General features: G+C 42.3%; 1 protein-coding gene across 9 annotated transcripts in view; it reads right to left on the bottom strand.

Annotated features, from left to right (window-relative positions):
* PHACTR1 (phosphatase and actin regulator 1) overlaps positions 1-19,549 on the bottom strand; it is a 594,370-nt gene that overhangs the window by 129,332 nt on the left and 445,489 nt on the right. For all 9 annotated transcript variants that reach the window (XM_032141776.2, XM_032141777.2, XM_032141782.2 and 6 more), the window contains one exon: positions 4,515-4,595. In XM_032141776.2, the coding sequence (XP_031997667.1) occupies positions 4,515-4,595 (81 nt within the window). The remainder of the gene's footprint in view (positions 1-4,514; positions 4,596-19,549) is intronic.

Here is a 19,549-nt window from a genome sequence, read left to right as displayed (position 1 = left end):
AGTTTGGGATTTTAACCCATGAAGAAAAATGGAAGGAACTTTGAGCACTGTCAGAGTAATAAACCTCATTAATTTTGTGTGTACTCTGCCCAAATAATTATGACTCTCAAATCACTAGTTTATTTTCATGGTTTCTATGAACAAGTGGGGCATTATCAGGCAAAATCAATAATGTAAAAAGCACTGGAAGGGAAAATCCTGTCTACTAAAGATAAATTATCTTCCACCACATTAGTAGTATCGTGCACACAAACAGCGTAACTGCAGCACAAACAGAGGTGGGGCCTGCAGGCTGCATGCAGGTGGATGGGCTGACATAGTCATCACAAATCAATGCAGCAGCTGTCAGGGTCCATGCAACTCTGGTGGAAACGATTTTGCTGCCGGTAACTAGCTAGAGTCATGTGTGCTAACACAAGGAGATGGTGCAAAATGAGGAATTAGCAGCCAGGCAATATGGAATGATTGCTCCAAATCTATGAGATTTATCCTTGAAATGAACAACTTAAAAAAACAAAGTCTCTTTGCCATTTGCTGTTCATCAGGTTGTGGCAATAATTTGCTTTACCCCCCGGAATCTCAGATACAGGAAGAAGAATGATATTATAGAAAGGGAAGAACAAATGACAGGAAAATGACTTGCTTAGAGGCTAAGAGGAAAGCCAGGTGGAATCGAATTCGGGTACAGAAGACTGGGTTCTCGGTGGACACTGACACGAAGGCCATTCTGAGGAGGTCATAGATCTTTGTACTTTTTAAATCCTCAGACAAAAGGGGACAGTGATGTCCACCCTTCTGAATTCTTGCGCCTGTTGATAGGGTCACCTAGGGTGAGGCACATAAAGGGTTTGAAGAAAATATAAAGGACAATGATGATGATGATGAGACTAATAACAATCACAGCATGTTAACCCTTATTGAGAATTTATAGATTGCTATAAAGTCACTGTTATAAAAAAGTCACTGTTCTATTTCATATGTGCTATCTCCTGTAATCCTCATCACAACATCATCCCTACTTTCAGATAAAGAAAGAGAAGCACAGAGAAGTTAAGCAACTTGACTAAAGTTGCACAGCTAGTCAACAGTGGAACTAGAATTGAATCTGATTCCAGGGCTCATGCTGCTAACTGGAGATATACTATAATATGAGGCAATGAGATTAATATCCACAGAGATACAAAATGAATGCTTTTATCAGAAAATCCCATAGAAAACACAAACCTATACACTACTATGTGCAATGAAGTTTTCATTTTAGCCTGTCTCTTCTCCTCTTTCCATCATCCAAACAGCAAACATTTTTGAGCATCTAAACTATATCAGACATGATTTGGGGCTTGGGGAATCGCAGCCTCTGAGGCCCCTGCTCTCCTACAGTTTATGTGCTAGTGAGCAAAGTCAGTCAACAAACAACAGAAAGAACAGACAGTGATAAGTGCAAGGATCAAAGTAAAACAGGAAGTTGTGGTGACAAGTGACAGGTGGGGACTAGATTGGTCCCTCCCTCTGCAATCACCTATTTATGTATGTATGTACAGATTTATTTATTTCCTTTGTTGAGACAGAGTCTTGCTCTGTTGCCCAGGCCAGAGTACACTGCGCAATCTTGGCTCACTGCAACCTCCACCTCCTGGGTTCAAGTGATTCTCCTGCCTCAGCCTCCCAAGTAGCTGGGGCTACAGGCACACGCCACCATATCTGACAAATTTTTGTATTTTTAGTAGAGACGGGGTTTCACCATGTTGGCCAGGCTGGTCTCGAACTCCTGACCGCAAGTGAACCACCACCTTGGCCTCCCAAAGTGCTGGGATTACATGCATGCGACACTGCGCCTGGCCTGCAGCCACTTACTGAGTGCAGGTCCTGTGTCAGCTCCATGTGTGCTGATGGAGAAAGAAGCAAGTGTGACAGAGGCACATCGCCTGCTCTCAGGGGACTCCTAACTGTTGGTGAGGACTTGGGGCACCAACAGTCAAGAGTTCCTTGAGAGCAGCCTCAGGGACCCTCCAATCTCAGGGATCCTCTGTGTCTTTCCCTATCAAATGAGGCTTTTGCTCCAACAGTTTGTGACTTCTTTTTATAAGTCAGGAAGCCACTTAGGCAATTCTTATCTTAACCCAGTTATTAGATGTAACGGAAATAATAAATGCTACAGTACGTGCATTCTCTACTTCAGAATATTCCTGAGGGAGAAGAGGGATTGTTTAACTGGATCTGAACAAGTTTTGGCTGTAACAATAATATTTGTTTAAGCACTCGGGTGCTTATTATATAATATTATACCTTTAATTAAACATTTTCCATCTCTCCTGGGGGGTGAATATGGGGAAAGGAGCTTATGATGAAGCATGGAGATTTAAAGTCAGAACAAGGGAGGGGCCGGGTGCAGTAGCTCACACCTGTAATCCCAGCACTTTGGGAGGTCGAGGCGGGTGGATCACCTGAGGTCAGGAGTTTGAGACCAGCCTGGTCAACATGGTGAACCTCCATCTCCACTTAAAAAAAAAAAAAAAATACAAAAGTAGCCGTGTGTGGTGGTGTGCACCTGTGGTCCCAGCTACTCAGGAGGCTGAGGCAGGAGAACCACTGGAACCCAGGAGGCGGAGGTTGCAGTGAGCTGAGATCGTGCCATTGCACTCCAGCCTGGGTGACAGAGGGAGGCTCTGTCTCAGCAACAACAACAACAACAAGAACAACAACAAAGCAAGGGAGGGTTGGGGGATCAGACAAGCAGCAAGACATTGAAGAAATGCAACAAAACTATGGATTCTTTTCCTGGAGAGCTTAATCCATCAAAAAAATGGTACGCTGGTATGGTTGTACACAGAAGTCGACGGTTAAAGCTGGCTTACCATAGGGCTTCCTTGACCCCAGGAGGTTCTGATAAATGACAGAACGTAGTTTGGAATCATGCACCTTCACATTCTGCCTCCATTATGCCTTGCCACCAGGGCAGGGCAAGAGATAGGCCACTTTTCGCTTGCATTTCAGGCCAGTAATTTGTGCTAAGAGAAAATACTTCAAAAGTACCACAGGGAAGGCCCATGACAAGAATGAAGGAGGTCGGGTTCACCAGAGGAATAAGAACCAACTCACAAAACAGTGGAGTCTCAAAGATGCGCCACAACCCAGAAATACCACCTGCCTTGTTGTAGTAGAACACACATGAGGCATGTAGAAGACCTACAAAAACACAGTAAATGGACTGCATTGGCAGATTGCAGGAGCACTTTGACTGTCAGGATGGATCGTTAAAGTAGAATATTATGTGATTTAATAATCTGGCCCACCAGATAACACCTGCCTGAAACCATCAGAAGACCTGACATAGACAATCACTGTTGATGATTGTAACAAGATTGGAAGTGACAGTCTGTTATTTCACTTAAAGCACTAACAGAGGGAGTGTAGTCCTCAGAGTGAGAGACAGAGATAAGAGGGAGAGGAGGGAGGAGGAAGAAGAGGAGGGAGGAGCAAGAAGAGAAGGTGCATGCATGCAAGTTCAATTGAAAATTGCAAAGGCCAGGCGTGGTGGCTCATGCCTGTAATCCCAGCACTTTGGGAGGCTGAGGTGGGAAGATTGTTGAGCCCAGGAGTTTGAGACCAGCCTGGGCAACATAGTGGTATCTTGTCTGCACAAAAATACAAAAATTGGCCAGGTGTGGTGATGTACACCTGTGGTCTCAGCTACTCAGGAGGCTGAGGCAAGAGGATCCCTTGAGCCTGGGAGGTCAAGGCTGCAATGAGCTGTGATTGCATCACTGCACTTCAGCCTGGGCAAAAGAGCAAGAACCTATCTCCAAAATATATATATAATAAAATAAAATACCACAAAGCTCTTAGAAAAGAGGAGTGAAGGACACTTGATATGCCATGTAGATCACTGCATACATTCATATTCAAAGGCAATAATTCAATAAGCAAAGGACACGTGGTATTCACCAACAAATACCTGTGGACACATTCACAGAGCATTTGAAGCACCGTAATATTATCATTTACAATATCTTAAATGTATAGTCATATATCACACATTTATCTCCTTCAATTTATTCTATTGTGGCGAGATGGACAACCAAAAAAACAAAAAACAAAAACATGTTAAGGAAATCCTAGGTGATTATGGATTTCTCGCATTTGTCTAGGGAATCCCTAGTTGCTGAAAGGGCCTAAACAGGTGACTGCACCCTGGTCGTGTGTATTTGCACACCAGCAGACTCACAACCACTGCCTGTATCATTCATTCCTGGGGGCCACATCATTTTGCTTAGCCTCCTGTGGTTTGATTTCAATGCTCAGAAAAGGGAGTTTTATTTCCTTCGTCTCATATAATGTTGACAGCTTCAGCACTGTCTGCTATGTTCTCTTTTCTCACCAGAACTGTCTGGAGTTTTAACGGTTCAAATCCTGATATCTGGTGATGCAGAAAATGAAATAGAATTCCAAGCAATATGCATGCAGATCCCAGACATGACTCTTTGGTCCGGGGACGGCAGACCAATCCTCCTTACCTTTATCATAGATTTCCTTCAGGACTCCTCGCTTTATCAGCTCTTCTCTGCTTTGCCTCATAGATATTTTCCTTTCCAGGGCTACAAACAAAAGACAAACAGGGAGGCAGATGTGAGTAGGTAACAAAGCTGTCTTCTAAAGCATCCTATGTTAACACATATGGCAATGTAATGTACGAGAAAGCTTCTGTAAATTGTGCTTTGCTAATGTGAGCACAATGAGCTAATGAGACATACCAGTTAATATATTTTGATACTATCATAATAAGCCTTTTAATCAGATTATGTCATTTAAGCTTCCAATAATCTTCAAATTACCACCTATGACAGGGTAGGCATTTTTTTTTTTTTTTTTGAGACGGAGTCTCACTCTGTCGCCCAGGCTGGAGTACAGTGGGGCGATCTCAGCTCACTGCAACCCCTGCCTCCCAGGTTCAAGCGATTCTCCTGCCTTAGCCTCTTGAGTAGCTGGGACTACAGGTGCATGCCAGCACGCACAGCTAATTTTTGTATCTTTAGTAGAGACGGGGTTTCATTGTTTTAGCCAGCATGGTCTCGATCTCCTGACCTCGTGATCCACTTGCCTTGGCCTCCCTAAGTGCTGGGATTACAGGTGTAAGCCACCGTGCCCAGCCGAGGTAGGCATTCTTATTTAATTGAACCCCAATTTACGGTTGAACCTGTAGCACAGAAAAGCTCAACAATTTGTCAGAGTCACATTGCTATTGAGTAAAGGAACTGGGATTCAATGCTAGAAACGCCACCTGGGATGTCAGCCAAACCTCACGTCTTACTGCACTTTCCTGAACATGGTATTTCCTCCCAGGAGGGACTGCTGTTTCAATCATCCAGTTCACAGAGATCACGCCTCACTGAGGATTCCGTTGCTTTCCAACTATTTTTAAAAATGGTGTGAAAATGTCTTCTGAGAAGCTCTCTGGTGTGGCCTCCCAGGGTCCGGAGGCAATACTGTCTAAAGGTAGGGTGGCTTCCATGGCGCGGCCCCTCCACTGCCTTTTTCTCTTAGGCTCCAAGCTGGAACAGCCGAGTGGAGAAGGAACTATTCAGTTACCCAATACACCTCCGCCATGGCCCGCCATGCCCCTAGGTCAAGTGCTTGGGAAGGTGGCAGCGGGGCTGGAGGAAGGAAGAGGGAATAGTGGGTGCACTGGGGGGCAAATCAAGTAGAAACAGCCCAGGAGTGGGGAAGTGGGGGGCGGCCCAAGAGGCAGGCCTGTGGCTCGAAGGAGGGACACGGGCAAACATGGGGAGGAAAGAAGGCTATTCCAGCAGCTGGCGCAGTCTCTGGTACACACTGACTCAACCTCCACAGCCTTTGAAACCATATTCAGGGGAAAATCATCAGCTATAAAATAAGGAAACTACTTTATGCAGACAAATTCGGATACAGATTAATTAAACACACACTGTCCTCAACGGAATTTAGTCCAAAGAATATGAAGAAGAACTAGAAAGAAAGCAAGCAACAAGGATTGTGGTTCTAACTCTGCCACCCTCTAAGCTATGGGACATGAGTCGAGTGACCTTAGTCAAGTCACTTTGCCACACTGGGAAAACACTGATGCCTCAGCCCAGCCACTCCAGTTTCATAGGTCCGGGGTGGGACCAGGACATCTCCATTTTGATAAAAAAGCTCTCTGGGTTATTTTCAGGCATGACTCGGCTGAGAATCACTAATTATATATTTTGGAACTTACTATTTTAAAAACGTTACGTTCTAGCTCCCTCTCTTAAATTATAATGAATTAAGTGGTATGAGGGAGAAAAATAAATGTTAGGTTAGGATGCACTCACATAGAGCTGACGGGGAACATATTAATCCTAAAATAGAGACATAAATCTGTTCCCCCAGAAGTGACGGCAGGAGGGCTGTATGGGAGGACACGGGGGAAAGCTGGGTGCAGGAAACATGGAAACAATGTTTGTGTGGGGGTTCAAGAGTTTTGTCAAACCAGATGACATTATATGATGGCAGGAAGGCAGAAAGATGTTCCATTCAGAACTTGGGGAAGGGCTGGAGAAGGGATGGGGAGTTGCACGCAGTTAGGTTAGAAAGTTCTGCCTGATTTGAAAGGATCTGCTAAGCAGCCAGGTGCGGGGGTTCACACCTGTAATCCCAGCACTTTGGGAGGCTGAGGTGGGTGGATTATTTGACGTCAGGAGTTTGAGACCAGCCTGGTCAACATGGTGAAACCCCATCTCTACTAAAAATACAAAAATTAGTTGGGCGTGGTGGCACATGCTTGTAGTCCCAGCTACTTGGGAGGCTGAGACAGGAGGATTGCTTGAACCCAGGAGGCAGAGGTTGCAGTGAGTGAGATTGCGCCACTGCACTCCAGCCTGGGCAACCCATGGAGACTCCGTCTCAAAAAAAAAAAAAAGAAAAGAAAAGAAAAGAAAAGATCTACTAAGCAACACAGAAGCACAGTGGAAGAAGACTGGACAGGTAAGGTGAAGCAGGGGGGCTTTAAGTACGGGGTTTGTTACAGATGTTTTGGTGACAAAAAACCATCTGAATATAAAGAGGTGCTTTCCGCTTCTGTACTTAACCACATAAATAAAACAGATTTCTCTTAAACAAAATGAGGTTTCCTAGGTGTTCTAAACCACAGACTAAAGTGGAGAGACCTGGTCTACAGCACTAAAGGAAGATCTGCAATGAGGTGAGCAGAACCCTGGACTTGGAGGTCCAAGATCCTGAGCTATTAAGAGAAATGTGGATGTTCTCAGGCTAAGCACTCAGTCATCTGGACATCAGCTGTCACTCAACAACTGTGGATCCGCTGTCCACAGTCAAAGGCACCGGCTGGGGCTGGAAATAATGGTAACCAAAGAGACAGCCATTGCCATGATAGAGTTTACAGACTCATGTGACATTCAGACCATCATCAAATGATGATATTACTTAATGTGTGACCACAAGTTGAGATCAGTCCTCCTTAAGAAAAGGGACAAGTTCCTATCAGAGCATATGGTAAATATTGTCCCTGATGGGGGTGTTGGAAACGGCTTTTCTGAAGAAGAGATCTTTGAGCTGAGAAGGGCTGGGTAGGGGCTGAGGGATATGCTCCAGATAGAGCAGCCCCCTCCACATGGAGAAATCATGGTGCCAGGAAGGAACAGAAAGAAAGCTGGTGTGGCTGCAGCTGCCTGCATCAGATGAAGAATGTTTGAGATGGGGTAGGAGGCTGGGCCATGGAAGGCCTCACGGACCATGTTATTCTAAGAGCAATGGGAAGAAATGATCAGCTTTGAGGATATGAAAGATGAACATTCACTTTAATACAGAGAATGGATTGGAAAGAGGCCAATGACTGGGCGATTGCAGGCATCTAGGCAGGGGATGATGGCAGCTGAGATGAAGATGCTGTTGACAGTGACAAAAGATGCACCCAAGACATGTGAAGGTGGCAATGCAGACACGACTAGATGTTGAAGCTTGGACAGGGATATGCAGGAAAGAGAAAAGCCAAGGAGGATGCCTTGGTTCCTGATCTGCATAACTCAATGGACAGTGCTGTCCATGACTAAGGCGGGGAATACGGGGTGAGAATCGGGGGTGGAGGATGCATGACAAGTTCAATGCTAGCCACATCCAAGAGACGTTATCAAGCATGTGCTAGGGAAACGCAGTTGGATACTTTATCAAACAGACATGGGAAGTTAAATGAGAATGTGCTACGTGGCACAGACTATGCCAGATGCTTTCACGCACCAGTGCTTCTCAAACTTTTCCATGGAAATATTCCTTATGACAAAGGGAGAATACTAGGGGTTCCAGAGTATGACTCAAAGTTGCCCATGCCAAGCATTAAAGAAAGTACGTTTCTTTAATGTATTAAGTTTCCTTTAAAAGTACATGTAGAAATCACATAATATATCTGTTTTAATTTAAATAAGAAAATACTCCCGCTCCATCACCACCAATTTCCCAGTTAAAGTGACATGCTGGAAAGAGATGGCTTATTTCTTCTATGGCTTTGTCCATTCCTGGTATAGAACCCTGAGCCCACAGCGAATGCACAGATCATTTTGAGAAGCGTGAAAAATTATGTTACTTAACTTAATCTTCACCACAATCCTGTAAAGTGTGATCATTCCCATTTTACAATGAGGTACCTGAGGCCCAGCAAAACGAACTTGCTCAGAGTCCCACAGCAGTAAGTGGAAGAGCAGAAAGAGATTTTAATGTTCTTCCCTTTTTCTCCATGATGCAACAGCGTTGTGAGAATGATTATAATGTATAGGAAAACAGCAAGGCTCTAAAAACAGAAGGCAATCTGACTGTTAGTTTACTTGGGGTTGAAAGTCACGGTAAAGTGACATAATTCCACTTTACTCTCAGGAGCTTCTTCCTTGTAAGGAACTCTTCAGTTTTTTGTTTTTTTTTTTTTTGAGATGGAGTCTCACTCTGTTGCCCAGCTGCAGTGTAGTGGTGCAATCTCAGCTCACTCCAACCTCTGCCTCCCGGGTTCAAGCAATTCTCCTGCCTCAGCCTCTCAAGTAGCTGGGATTACAGGCACCCGCCGCCATGCCGGACTAATTTTTGTATTTTTAGTAGAGATGGGGTTTCACTATGTTGGCCAGGCTGGTCTCGAACTCCTGACCTTGTGATCCGCCCGCCTTGGCCTCCCAGAGTGCTGGGATTACAGGCGTGAGCCACTGCGCCCAGCCAGGAACTCTTCTCTTCTTACCATCTCTCTTAACAAGGTATGCACGATGCCTCTCTTCTGGTTTTACTTTCAGCAGCTCTTCCAAAGTCAGAGCTAAGTTTAAGTGGGGTCAAAGTGTTCTGCAGCAGGCAGGTGTATGCACACCTACCCCTCATGTCTGAGGAAGCTGAGAGGACAAAGAAAGGCTGACCAATTCATCTTCTGAATTTGTAGTAGGGACTCACAAACAGAAGCCACGGCTGGGTCTTGGGCAGCAGTGAGATGAGATAGTGGATCCCCAGGCCATTATTCTCCCAGACGCAGGGCTTATATACTATACGGAAAGGGTCTGCTTGATTGAAAAGAAAGTGTAGGACAACCGAAGCATGGTAACATCAAGGTTGTTTTGACCTAAGGGCAGCACTTACCGTAAGTACGTGCTCTTGCACAAAGAACAGTAGATAAATTGGAAATCTCAGAGGCCTTCTAAGACCTGGGGTTAATCAGAAGCCAAGATGGTGGATAAGCATCCATCATGAAGTTGCTTTAACTTTTACACTACGACAAGCTCACCACTGCTCCAGGAAGTAAAATACTGTGGGCTGTCTGCTGCAAAGGGACAACCATTGGACCTGGTTTATGACTGACCCGTAAAACACAGGGGGAATTGGGGTTAATATGGGGAAAAAAGAAAATACAATGGTTTCCCTTTTCACAAACTGGGTATGGTCTGACCCTCCTTCCTCGATAATTTTGGCTTTGGGTAGAACAACATGAAAAAAGAAGAAAAAAGAAGGAATTATGAAGAGTTAAAGAATTTAGAAGAAGATGAGTGAGTCACTGAGAAAGAGAGAAGGTATGATGTGTTGTGGACCAGCCCGACGGATGGCAGGGATAAGATAAATCAGCTAAATGAGAACCGAGGTGTGAGGGTGAGCTGACTGCCTGGGAGTGTCTGGTCTTTGGGAGGTAGAAAATCAAAGTGAACAGAACAAAGCAATCCATCCCTTTAAGCAAAAATCTGTATTGCTAGAGGTGCTGGAAAAGCATGAGAGCAGATATTATTTTTATATAAAAAAATAAAGTCAGAAGGACTTATTTTAAAACAAGAAAACCTATTCTCAAATCCAAAAATCACTCTGATATTATACAGTTATTAAAATACACAGCAGGCTGGGCACGATGACTCAAGCTTGTAATCTCAGCACTTTGGGAGGTTGAGGTGGGCCTCACTTGAGGTCAGGAGTTCAAGACCAGGCTGGCCAACACGGTGAAACCCCATTTCTACTGAAAATACAAAAATTAGCCAGGCATGGTGGCCTGTAATCACAGCTTACTCAGGAGAGTGAGGCAGGAAAATTGCTTGAACCCAGTAGGTGGAGGTTGCTGTGAGCTGAGATTGGATCACCACACTTCAGCCTGGGCAACAGGGTGAGACTCCATCTCAAAAAACAAAATAAAATAAAATAAAATAAAAAATAAAATAAAATACAGGGCAGTATAAAATCCAAGTGTCCACACAAGGGGATGTTTCGGTGTAAACCATTTGGTTATAAAACTGGATTGCGGTGATGGCTGCACAACCCTTTAAATTTACTGAAATCACTGAGTTGTATACTTACAATGAGTTCATTTTATGGTATGTAAGTTATACTTCAAAAAAGTTGTTAAAGAAAAATGCCTGTAATAGCAAATGCATTAGTTAAAAAAATGAAAATAGTAAATCTAAGCAGACAATTAAGAAATTAATAAACTTTAGGCCACAGAAAGCTAGGAGGCCAACGTTAAAATTTAAAAATTAGAAATATAGCATATAAAGGTAAATTTCTTTTCAGCAATGTTTTAAACCTCTAACACCTAATTGATCACTAGAACCAAAATAGAAAAATCAGGAATCTGGTTCTCCCCCAAATGAATATGTGGCTTAGAAGGTGGCCAATGCAATTTCCTGATCTTTAGAAAATAACCAAATTTCCAGCCTGCAGTCAATGCAGAAAACCATGAGGCGCTTTACAATGTGATGCTGGCAACTGAAACACCAAAACAAAACCACATAAACCAGCAAAGATGCAAAGACTACTTCTAGAAACATCTAATCTACAATTCAAAACCAACATGTAAGATAGCCTGAAGAGAGAAAGGAAGAAAACAAACTGTACTTTGCTTTTACAGACCAACGATGGTAGCTGAGAAGATCCAGACATGTAAAAAAAGAGATTTCACATATCTCCCTTGCCTGAAATACGACTGGGAGAATGATTTCTCAATTACAGTGCCAAAAATGGCCCCAAGAAACTGTATTTAAAGGTTGGCATGTCCAAGGAAGGCTCTCTAAACTTGCCTTCAAACTCTGCCTTAATATAAAAACTAGGCATGAAACCTCAAAAGGCATAGCTATTCTTGCATCTTTACCACTGTGTATTCCCCATGCACTTTTATTCTGTATTACTGATGCTCTGACATCTCGGAGCCTTTGCCGACCCTGGATGGACTGCCTCTCCTGTGGCTGGCTGATTCCCAGAGAGAGTGAATGGAATTCTTTGAATGTGCCTTTCACATCCAAATGAATCTATTCAGGGCCCACGGTCCTGACCACCTCCTTTAATGAGCTCATATATTCCCAGCCACTGTGCACCTGTCCTCAGCACCCCAGGGCTGGTACTAGATGATTAGAGACCACCCCTATGTGACAGAGCCCACTGAAAGTATTCCCGCTGGCCAGTCCTAAGCCTGCTTATTCTGTCTTGCCTGTTCCTTCCCATGGAAACCACAAAAAAAAGGCTCATGCCCACATTTTCCTCCCATACCTCCCCCTGTGTGGCCCTGCTTGGGTGGCATGCCCCTTGCTCTTGGGATTTGGGAGTAAAACAATCTTTTCAATGGCAGTTGTCTTCTTATCTGTTGGACTCACCATACCTGAAGAATAATCAAATCTCCGGTTTAAAACACACCAATCTTTGCACTGGTTTGTAAAGGAAGGAAAAAACAGGAAGACTAGGGCAATTCTCACAGTTTCTGTTCCACTTTGTGGTTCTGAAATCTGTCTGCATGTGAGCCAGTACTTCAGAAACGAGGAGTCTGGAGATAAAAGACCAAAGACCACCTCTACTAATAGTGACGGTAGTTCTAGTTTAGTCATTTTTTAAACTCCTCTTCTGAGCCAGCATATCAGTCTATGCTGTATTTACTGAAAGCCAGTTCCCCATGATACCTCCTTAATGTATTTTCCCAGTCTCCCTCTCCACATGAATTTGTGATGAACCAGGGAATCCTATGCCTCTTTGACATTGATGAATTTTTTTTTTTTTTTTTTTTTGAGACAGAGTCTTGCTCTGTTGCCCAGGCTGTAGTGCAATGGCTCGATCTTGACACACTGCCACCTCCGCCTCCCGGGTTTAAGCCTTTCTCCTGCCTCAGCCTCCCAAGTAGCTGGGACTACAGGCGCCCGCCACCATGCCTGGCTAATTTTTTGTATTTTTAGTAGAGACATGGTTTCACCATGTTGGCTAGGCTGGTCTTGAACTCCTGACTTCAGGTGATCCACCCACCTCCACCTCCCAGAGTGCTCGGATTACAGGTGTGAGCCACTGTGCCCAGCCTGACATTGATGAATTTAAAATAAGCATCTTGGATGGGCTCATTCTCCTTGGTGGAATATCTAGGTTAGATGAATTTGTTAAAAATAGGGCATTTAAAAAAATTTCTTGCACATACACACACTTATTTATAAAAATAATACAGGAAAATATTTTACTGTAAAAAATTCAAGAAATAAAGAGAAAACAGTCCTTTTCACTCTCTCTCCCTCCATAGCCTAACTGATCAAATCCACTACTGCCTCCATCTTTTTCCCCGCCTCTCCCCTGCAACAGTCATACCTTCCCACACCATATATAAATACCATTTTAAAAACATAAATGAAATCATTCTATGCATGTTGTTCTACAAGTCTTTTTCTTCCTCTAACTTATCAAATGGTTCCATAGCTCTTCCCACCTCATTCTTTTTGGGTACTACATGCCATTTCATGGGATTAAGGTACTATGATTCATTTAACCAGCCTGCAGCTGAAGGCAAGTTAAGTTGTTCCCACATTGTGGCATACAAACACCGCTACTGTGTTCATACTTGTTCAGGCTTTCACGTAAACACGTATAAGGATTTTTCTACAATATATAGCTAGATGTACAATTTCTGGGCCGGGTATTTTCTATGTGCTCCCAGTACTGATGGAAGAAAGAAACTCTTATGTTCCATAACTTTTAAGTATTTCTTTTTTTATTAAAAAAAAAAAAGATGAAGAAGTTGGAGAAAAAACAATATTGATGTTAGAACAAGTCATTTGGTCCTGCTCAGATTACCAGAGCAGAAACTTATTTAGATTTCTCTCCAGGATAATCTATCTCTGTTGAATTCTCTGCTCAACTGCCTTTAAATTACATTCTGAAGGGAACAGAAAGTTGAAGGGGGAAAAGCAATTGAGAAATGATGAAATTTGTGGTAGCTTACTGCTGAGTAGTTTACTTGCAAATAAAGTCTATAGCTTTTATCCTTTGTAAATCTTACAACTCCAGTGAAAGGAACTTTTTAGGCTAGAAATCTACAAGTGACAAATGCAATGAGACTCCAGAATCTAGAACGTGCCTCCACTTCCCACCTGGCTTCATGAGTAATGAGAATTATTTATATGATACAATAACTGCAGCCTAGAAAGACTCAAAACATAATAATCAACCCACGTATTAGTATGATGCAACAACTATAGCCTAGAAGGATTCCAAATGAAACAATCAATCCCCATTTAGGCTATCTCTAGGGAAAAATGCTTTCTTAAGATAAAAAGATGTTTCAAAATTAAGTTTATATAGACAATATATAAAAGAGGAGAAAGGGGAGCAATGAGAAAAACCTAGTGGTCTTCCATTTCAAAAGACCAGGTGGCAGATATCAGTTGATCTTTTATTTCATAAGGAAGTTAATGAGAAAAGAAACAAGGTTGTCAATCTAATGATATGTTGAAAATGGAAAGGAATGTAAAAAAGAAAAAAGAATGCAACTCTGAACGTCTAATTTTAGACAACATGATATGCTAAACATATTCAATAAAAAGTCACATTAATCTAGAGGCAATTTGTATGAGTACCACATATTGGGTCTTTTACTACCTCAGGTATCATGAATATCTAAACATTTTGCCAGTAACCCAGTTATTACTAGGTAAGAAGGTTTTTAATTACTTGATAATCCAAGGAAAGCTCATCGAATCACTAATTCAAAATGAAAGAAAATTTATTATTATTATTATTATTATTTTCTGAGGCAGAGTCTCACTCTGTTGCCAAGGCTGGAATGCAGTGGTGCAATCTTGGCTCACTGGAAACTCCACCTGCCAGGCTTAAGTGATTCTCCCACCTCAGCCTCCCAAGTTGCTAGGACAGGCGTAAGGTACCACACCGGGCTAACTTGTATTTTCTGTAGAGGTGGGGTTTCGCCATGTTGCCCAGGCTAGTCTCGAACTCCTGGGCTCAAATGATCTGCCTGCCTCGGCCTTCCAAACTGTTGGGATTACAGGTGTGAGCCACTGTGCCCAGACAGAAAATTCTTTTTATATTTGGCAACTAAGGCCAAGTGATCCTCAAAAGCAGAGAGAGGCAGGTCAGTTTAGAACTTATTCCCCCTCTAAAAATCCAAACCACATGGAACTTTTATCTAAATCAGGGATGTCCAATCTTTCGGCTTCCCTAGGTCACATTACAAGAATTGTCTTGAGCCACACATAAAATACACTAACACTAACAATAGTTGATGAGCTAAAAAAAAAATAGCAAAAAAAAAAATCTCATAAATTTTTAAGAAAGTTTACGAATTTGTGTTGGGCTGCATTCAAAGCTGTCCTGGGCTGCATGTGGCCCAGGGGCTGCAGGTTGCACAAGCTTGAAATCTGAGGGCTCACTGTCCTTGCTGCAAGACAATAAGCATAGATCCTGATCTCTGCTCTATGTTAGCCCCTCCCCCATGATCACAGTAAGAACTTTAGCAGAGTCTACGTGAACAAAATTCTTCATTTCCAACACAGACACCCAACCACTCTACTTGAGTAAAGCTACATAGTGAGCCTGGATAAATTCTTCATGGCCCATGAGGTAGGAGATGAGACTTTATTTACTATGGTTTGCAATTATATCCAAGTCATCTACATCAGCACTTTCTAAAGTCTGTTTTTGCAGAACAGTAATGAGAAAAGGGTTCTGCGCACAAATAATTTTGGGAAATGCCATGTACTGCTGGAGAATCACCGTGTTCATTACCACACTGAAGGCCCTGAGAAGACTTGGAATAAAGGAAGCAGTGTAACTCAGTTTCACCATTTCTCCCCAGTTTGTTGGACAATATGACCCTTTTATGGAGTACCATGGGGCTGGTACTCTGAGAAAAAGCCTCTGGGAGATGCTGATCTAAATACCAGATTGCAGAAAGCAAATGAGGTGTTCTGTTGCAAGAAGGCACCAGGGAGTTCAGCTCGCCCAGCAGGGGCCATGCTCTTTCATCAAGAGCTTTCTGGTAAACATTTGAAACAAACAGAACCGAAAACCCTAAGTCCAGCAATATCAAGTTAGGAAGACATGATGACCTGGAAGATCCTAATAGATCAGAATGACCAACCATCTATCTACCTACACTCCTGAGGTCTTGATAGAAACTTCGGTCAGTAGAGACCTGCATTCCAATGAGCTCCCTTGGCTGGGCCGGCCCTCATGTGCATTCCCCTAATAAAGAAAGCTATAGCCTTCCTGAAGAAGCTCAAGCAGCCCAGTACTACAGAGTATCTCCTCAAGATAACAATTTTGGTTTTGATTTCATTTTTATTAAGCTTGTCTTCTGAAAGTAATTCAGATAGCACACTTTCCTGTGGAGTGATACAGTATGAGGTAGACCATGTCATTAACATAGAGGGGGCTACTTGTTTTCCTCTTGACTACGGGATAAGTACCTGAAGCCAGGTCCTATGGGAGCTCTGTTAACTGAGTAGATATATGTGGAAAAAAAAGGAAGGGAAACAGCCTCATTTTCAGCATGCTGTCAAAAGTGCATTCTTCATGAATTTTGATTGGATCTTAGTTCGAACAAACAAGCTGTTGAAGCATTTTGGGGTCAGCTAGGTAAATATGAATATGAACTGGGTATTAGATCATATTAGGGAATTATAATTAGTTTTGCTACATATGATAATGGTCTTGGATTATACAGAACACTTTCCTTATTTTTTTTGGAGACGTATGATTACAGATGTCTGTAATTTACATTAAAACACTTCAGAAGGAAAAAGCAATAGATACAGGCAAATCTTAGTTGTGTGATGGCAATGCAATTAGAGAATATATAGTTATATCATTATACAATTCTCTCAACTTCTCTTATGTTTGCAAATTTTCAAAAAAAACCAGTAAACACTCAAATGAATCTTACAAGCCATGTTGAGTGAAAAAAAACTAGGCAAAAGAACACAGATACTATGGTTCCATTTATACAAAGTTCAAAAACCAGAAAAACTCAATATATGGTTTAGAGAAATGTATCTCTAAGCTTTAGACCTACAAAGAAAAGGAAGGCTATGATTAAAATAAAAAATCAGGACACTGGCTACCTCTGGTGGGGAGGGGAATTACAATTAGAAAGGTACATTAAGGGGCTTCCAGGTGCTGGCAATATTTAATATTTTTGACTTGGGCAGCGGTTACACGGTGTTCACTTTATGACCAACTGTTAAACTGTATATTGATGCTTAACTCATTTTCTCAATTTATATTTTATTTCCCACATAAAAAAATTAAATGACATTGTTACTAACTCTGCTTCTTTGTACTATTATAATAGTTTCTGAGGGGGAATAAAACACTCAGTCATCATACAATAAAATCATGCAGCTGGCCAGTAAACTAACTCCTGTTAATGAAAGAAAGAGTGGTTATAAGGCAATAAATGCCACAGTAAGCCTTTTCCTGGTCATTTCTTCAAATAGGTCAGACAAGAGTGTAGAAGGGTTGCTCTTAACAAACACTTGCTTAGTCTCTTTCCAAGTCTCCAGAGAGCAAGACGGAAACTTGAAGTATTGGGGGAAGAAAGCCAATAGAAAGTTTTAGAGGTGAGTAATTTTACAGAAGTAAGGATTCTGAATTTGGAAAATAGGATTGACTATCCTTGAAGACCATGCTTAAAGTGACAAGTCAGAAGCAACTGGGAGAAGATAGCTTTTCAAGGACCAGGCTGCACATTCTTGGGAGTGCACCGAGGAAAATTTATGTTACAACTTACAAATTCCATTTTCTTTCTCTCTGCACCAACCTGCACAAGGAACTTCAAATCAAATTTGAACAGAATAAATATCAGTTGTCTTTTCTGAGAACGATGAGACACAAGAGAAATAATTCCTTCTCCATTTATTGGTCCCTTGTTACGGGAACATGGTAAAACATGACTTGATAAAACTAAGATCTGAAAAATAAACTATGTTAAGCCCCATGTACAACATTCACTTTGTCGTTTTACCTATATATCACCTATTAGGACAGACTGTTTCATTAAATGTGAAACAGGTGACCCTGCGGTGAAAGAGAATGTCATGTGATGAAAGTGTTGATGTTAGACACAAACGCTCGATGCTCTGGGGTTTGCTTCTATTACTTGTAAGAGGGTGTATCATAACATCTAATTTTTTTGTGATTGCACTCAGATCCACAATTCCCATTTCCACCCTGTTCTCTGCTGCCTTTAACACTCTCCCCAGGAATAAAAAGAAAATTCATTGATTCAGAGCTAGTGAAGTGGGTTTCTCCTTCCAGATGTAGGAAGTATAATGGTGTAGTGTATTTCATTCCAGACACCTAATTATTATTGATCGCTTTATGATAGAAGTGTATTGCCCAAAGCACTGAAGAATGGAAATCTGAAATCCTGCCCAGAACGGCTTAATACCCCAGCTACCACCTGTTACCTAAAAGATAATAGCGCCCTTGTTCAAAGTGTTTTGTGGTGCCAAGTTAATGGAAATAAGCTTGCCTGCTTGGCGGCTTGCTTTTCGACTCATGGTTGGATCAACCCTGCTGCAATGAAGTCTTCAGAAGACAGTGTTAAGATAGTCAGGTTTTACATTCTTACTGCTTTGACTTTTTATCAGAGAAAGACAGCAGTGTTAGACTGAGGGTTTTTGGTTGTTCTTAGTATCTATGGTTAAAAGAATGTTAGCTAATAATTTTTTTTTTTTTTTGAGACGGAGTCTCGCTCTGTCGCCCAGGCTGGAGTGCAGTGGCGCGATCTCGGCTCACTGCAAGCTCCGCTTCCCGGGTTCACGCCATTCTCCTGCCTCAGCCTCTCCGAGTAGCTGGGACTACAGGCGCCCGCCACCACGCCCGGCTAATTTTTTTTTGTATTTTTAGTAGAGACGGGGTTTCACCATGGTCTCGATCTCCTGACCTCGTAATCCGCCCCCCTCGGCCTCTCGAAGTGCTGGGATTACAAGCGTGAGCCACCGCGCCTGGCCCAGTTAGCTAATAATTTTGAACCAAAATTTAAAAAATCATAACTATGCATAGCTATGTCAGATGTCTATCCAGACAAATATTTTGCCTGAAGGGGACATTTTGTGTGAAGGCTTGATTTCTCCCCCATCATCACCATGGTAACACTTACTATGTATTAGGAACCATGCACTCTGTGCTTTCCACATAGTACTTTATGTAAGTGTTACAACTCTGAGAGGTTGGCACTATTATCTACACATGACAGATAAAGAAGATGTTACATGACCTGCACAAGGTGCAGAGCTGCACTTGAACCCAAGCCAAGGGATTCCAGTGTGAGAACACTTAAGGATGACATTATCACTGCCTTTTTAAGCCTCACAAGCTAGGGATATGGCCCACAGTTTGTCAAGCTGATCTGCAAATGAACAAACTTGTACAGATAGGCTTTCGTGTATATACAGAAGAACTAAAGATACAATATTTTGCTCTCTGCTAGGCAGAATTTTGGCTTGATATATTAGTCTGCTAGGGCTGCCATGACAAAATACTATAGACTGGCTTAAACAACAGAAATTTATTTTCTCACAGTTTTAAAGACCAGAGGTCCAAGATAAAGATCTTGACCCTTTTGGCTTCTGATGAGGGCTCACTTCCTGGCTTGCAGACGGCTGCCTTCTTGCTGTGTGCTCACGAGGCCTTTCCTTGGTTTGTGTGCTCAGAGAAAGGGAGCTCTCTGGTGTCTCTTCTTGCAAAGACATTAATTCTATCAGATCAGGGATCCACATTTATAACCTCATTTAACTTTTGTTACTTCCTTACACCAAATACAGCCACGTGTGGG

Source organism: Hylobates moloch, unplaced genomic scaffold, assembly GCF_009828535.3.
Source record: "Hylobates moloch isolate HMO894 unplaced genomic scaffold, HMol_V3 SCAFFOLD_20, whole genome shotgun sequence".
NCBI lineage: Eukaryota > Metazoa > Chordata > Mammalia > Primates > Hylobatidae > Hylobates > Hylobates moloch.
Note: the sequence above shows the minus strand (reverse complement) of the source record. Positions and strands in the feature narration are given on the sequence as shown.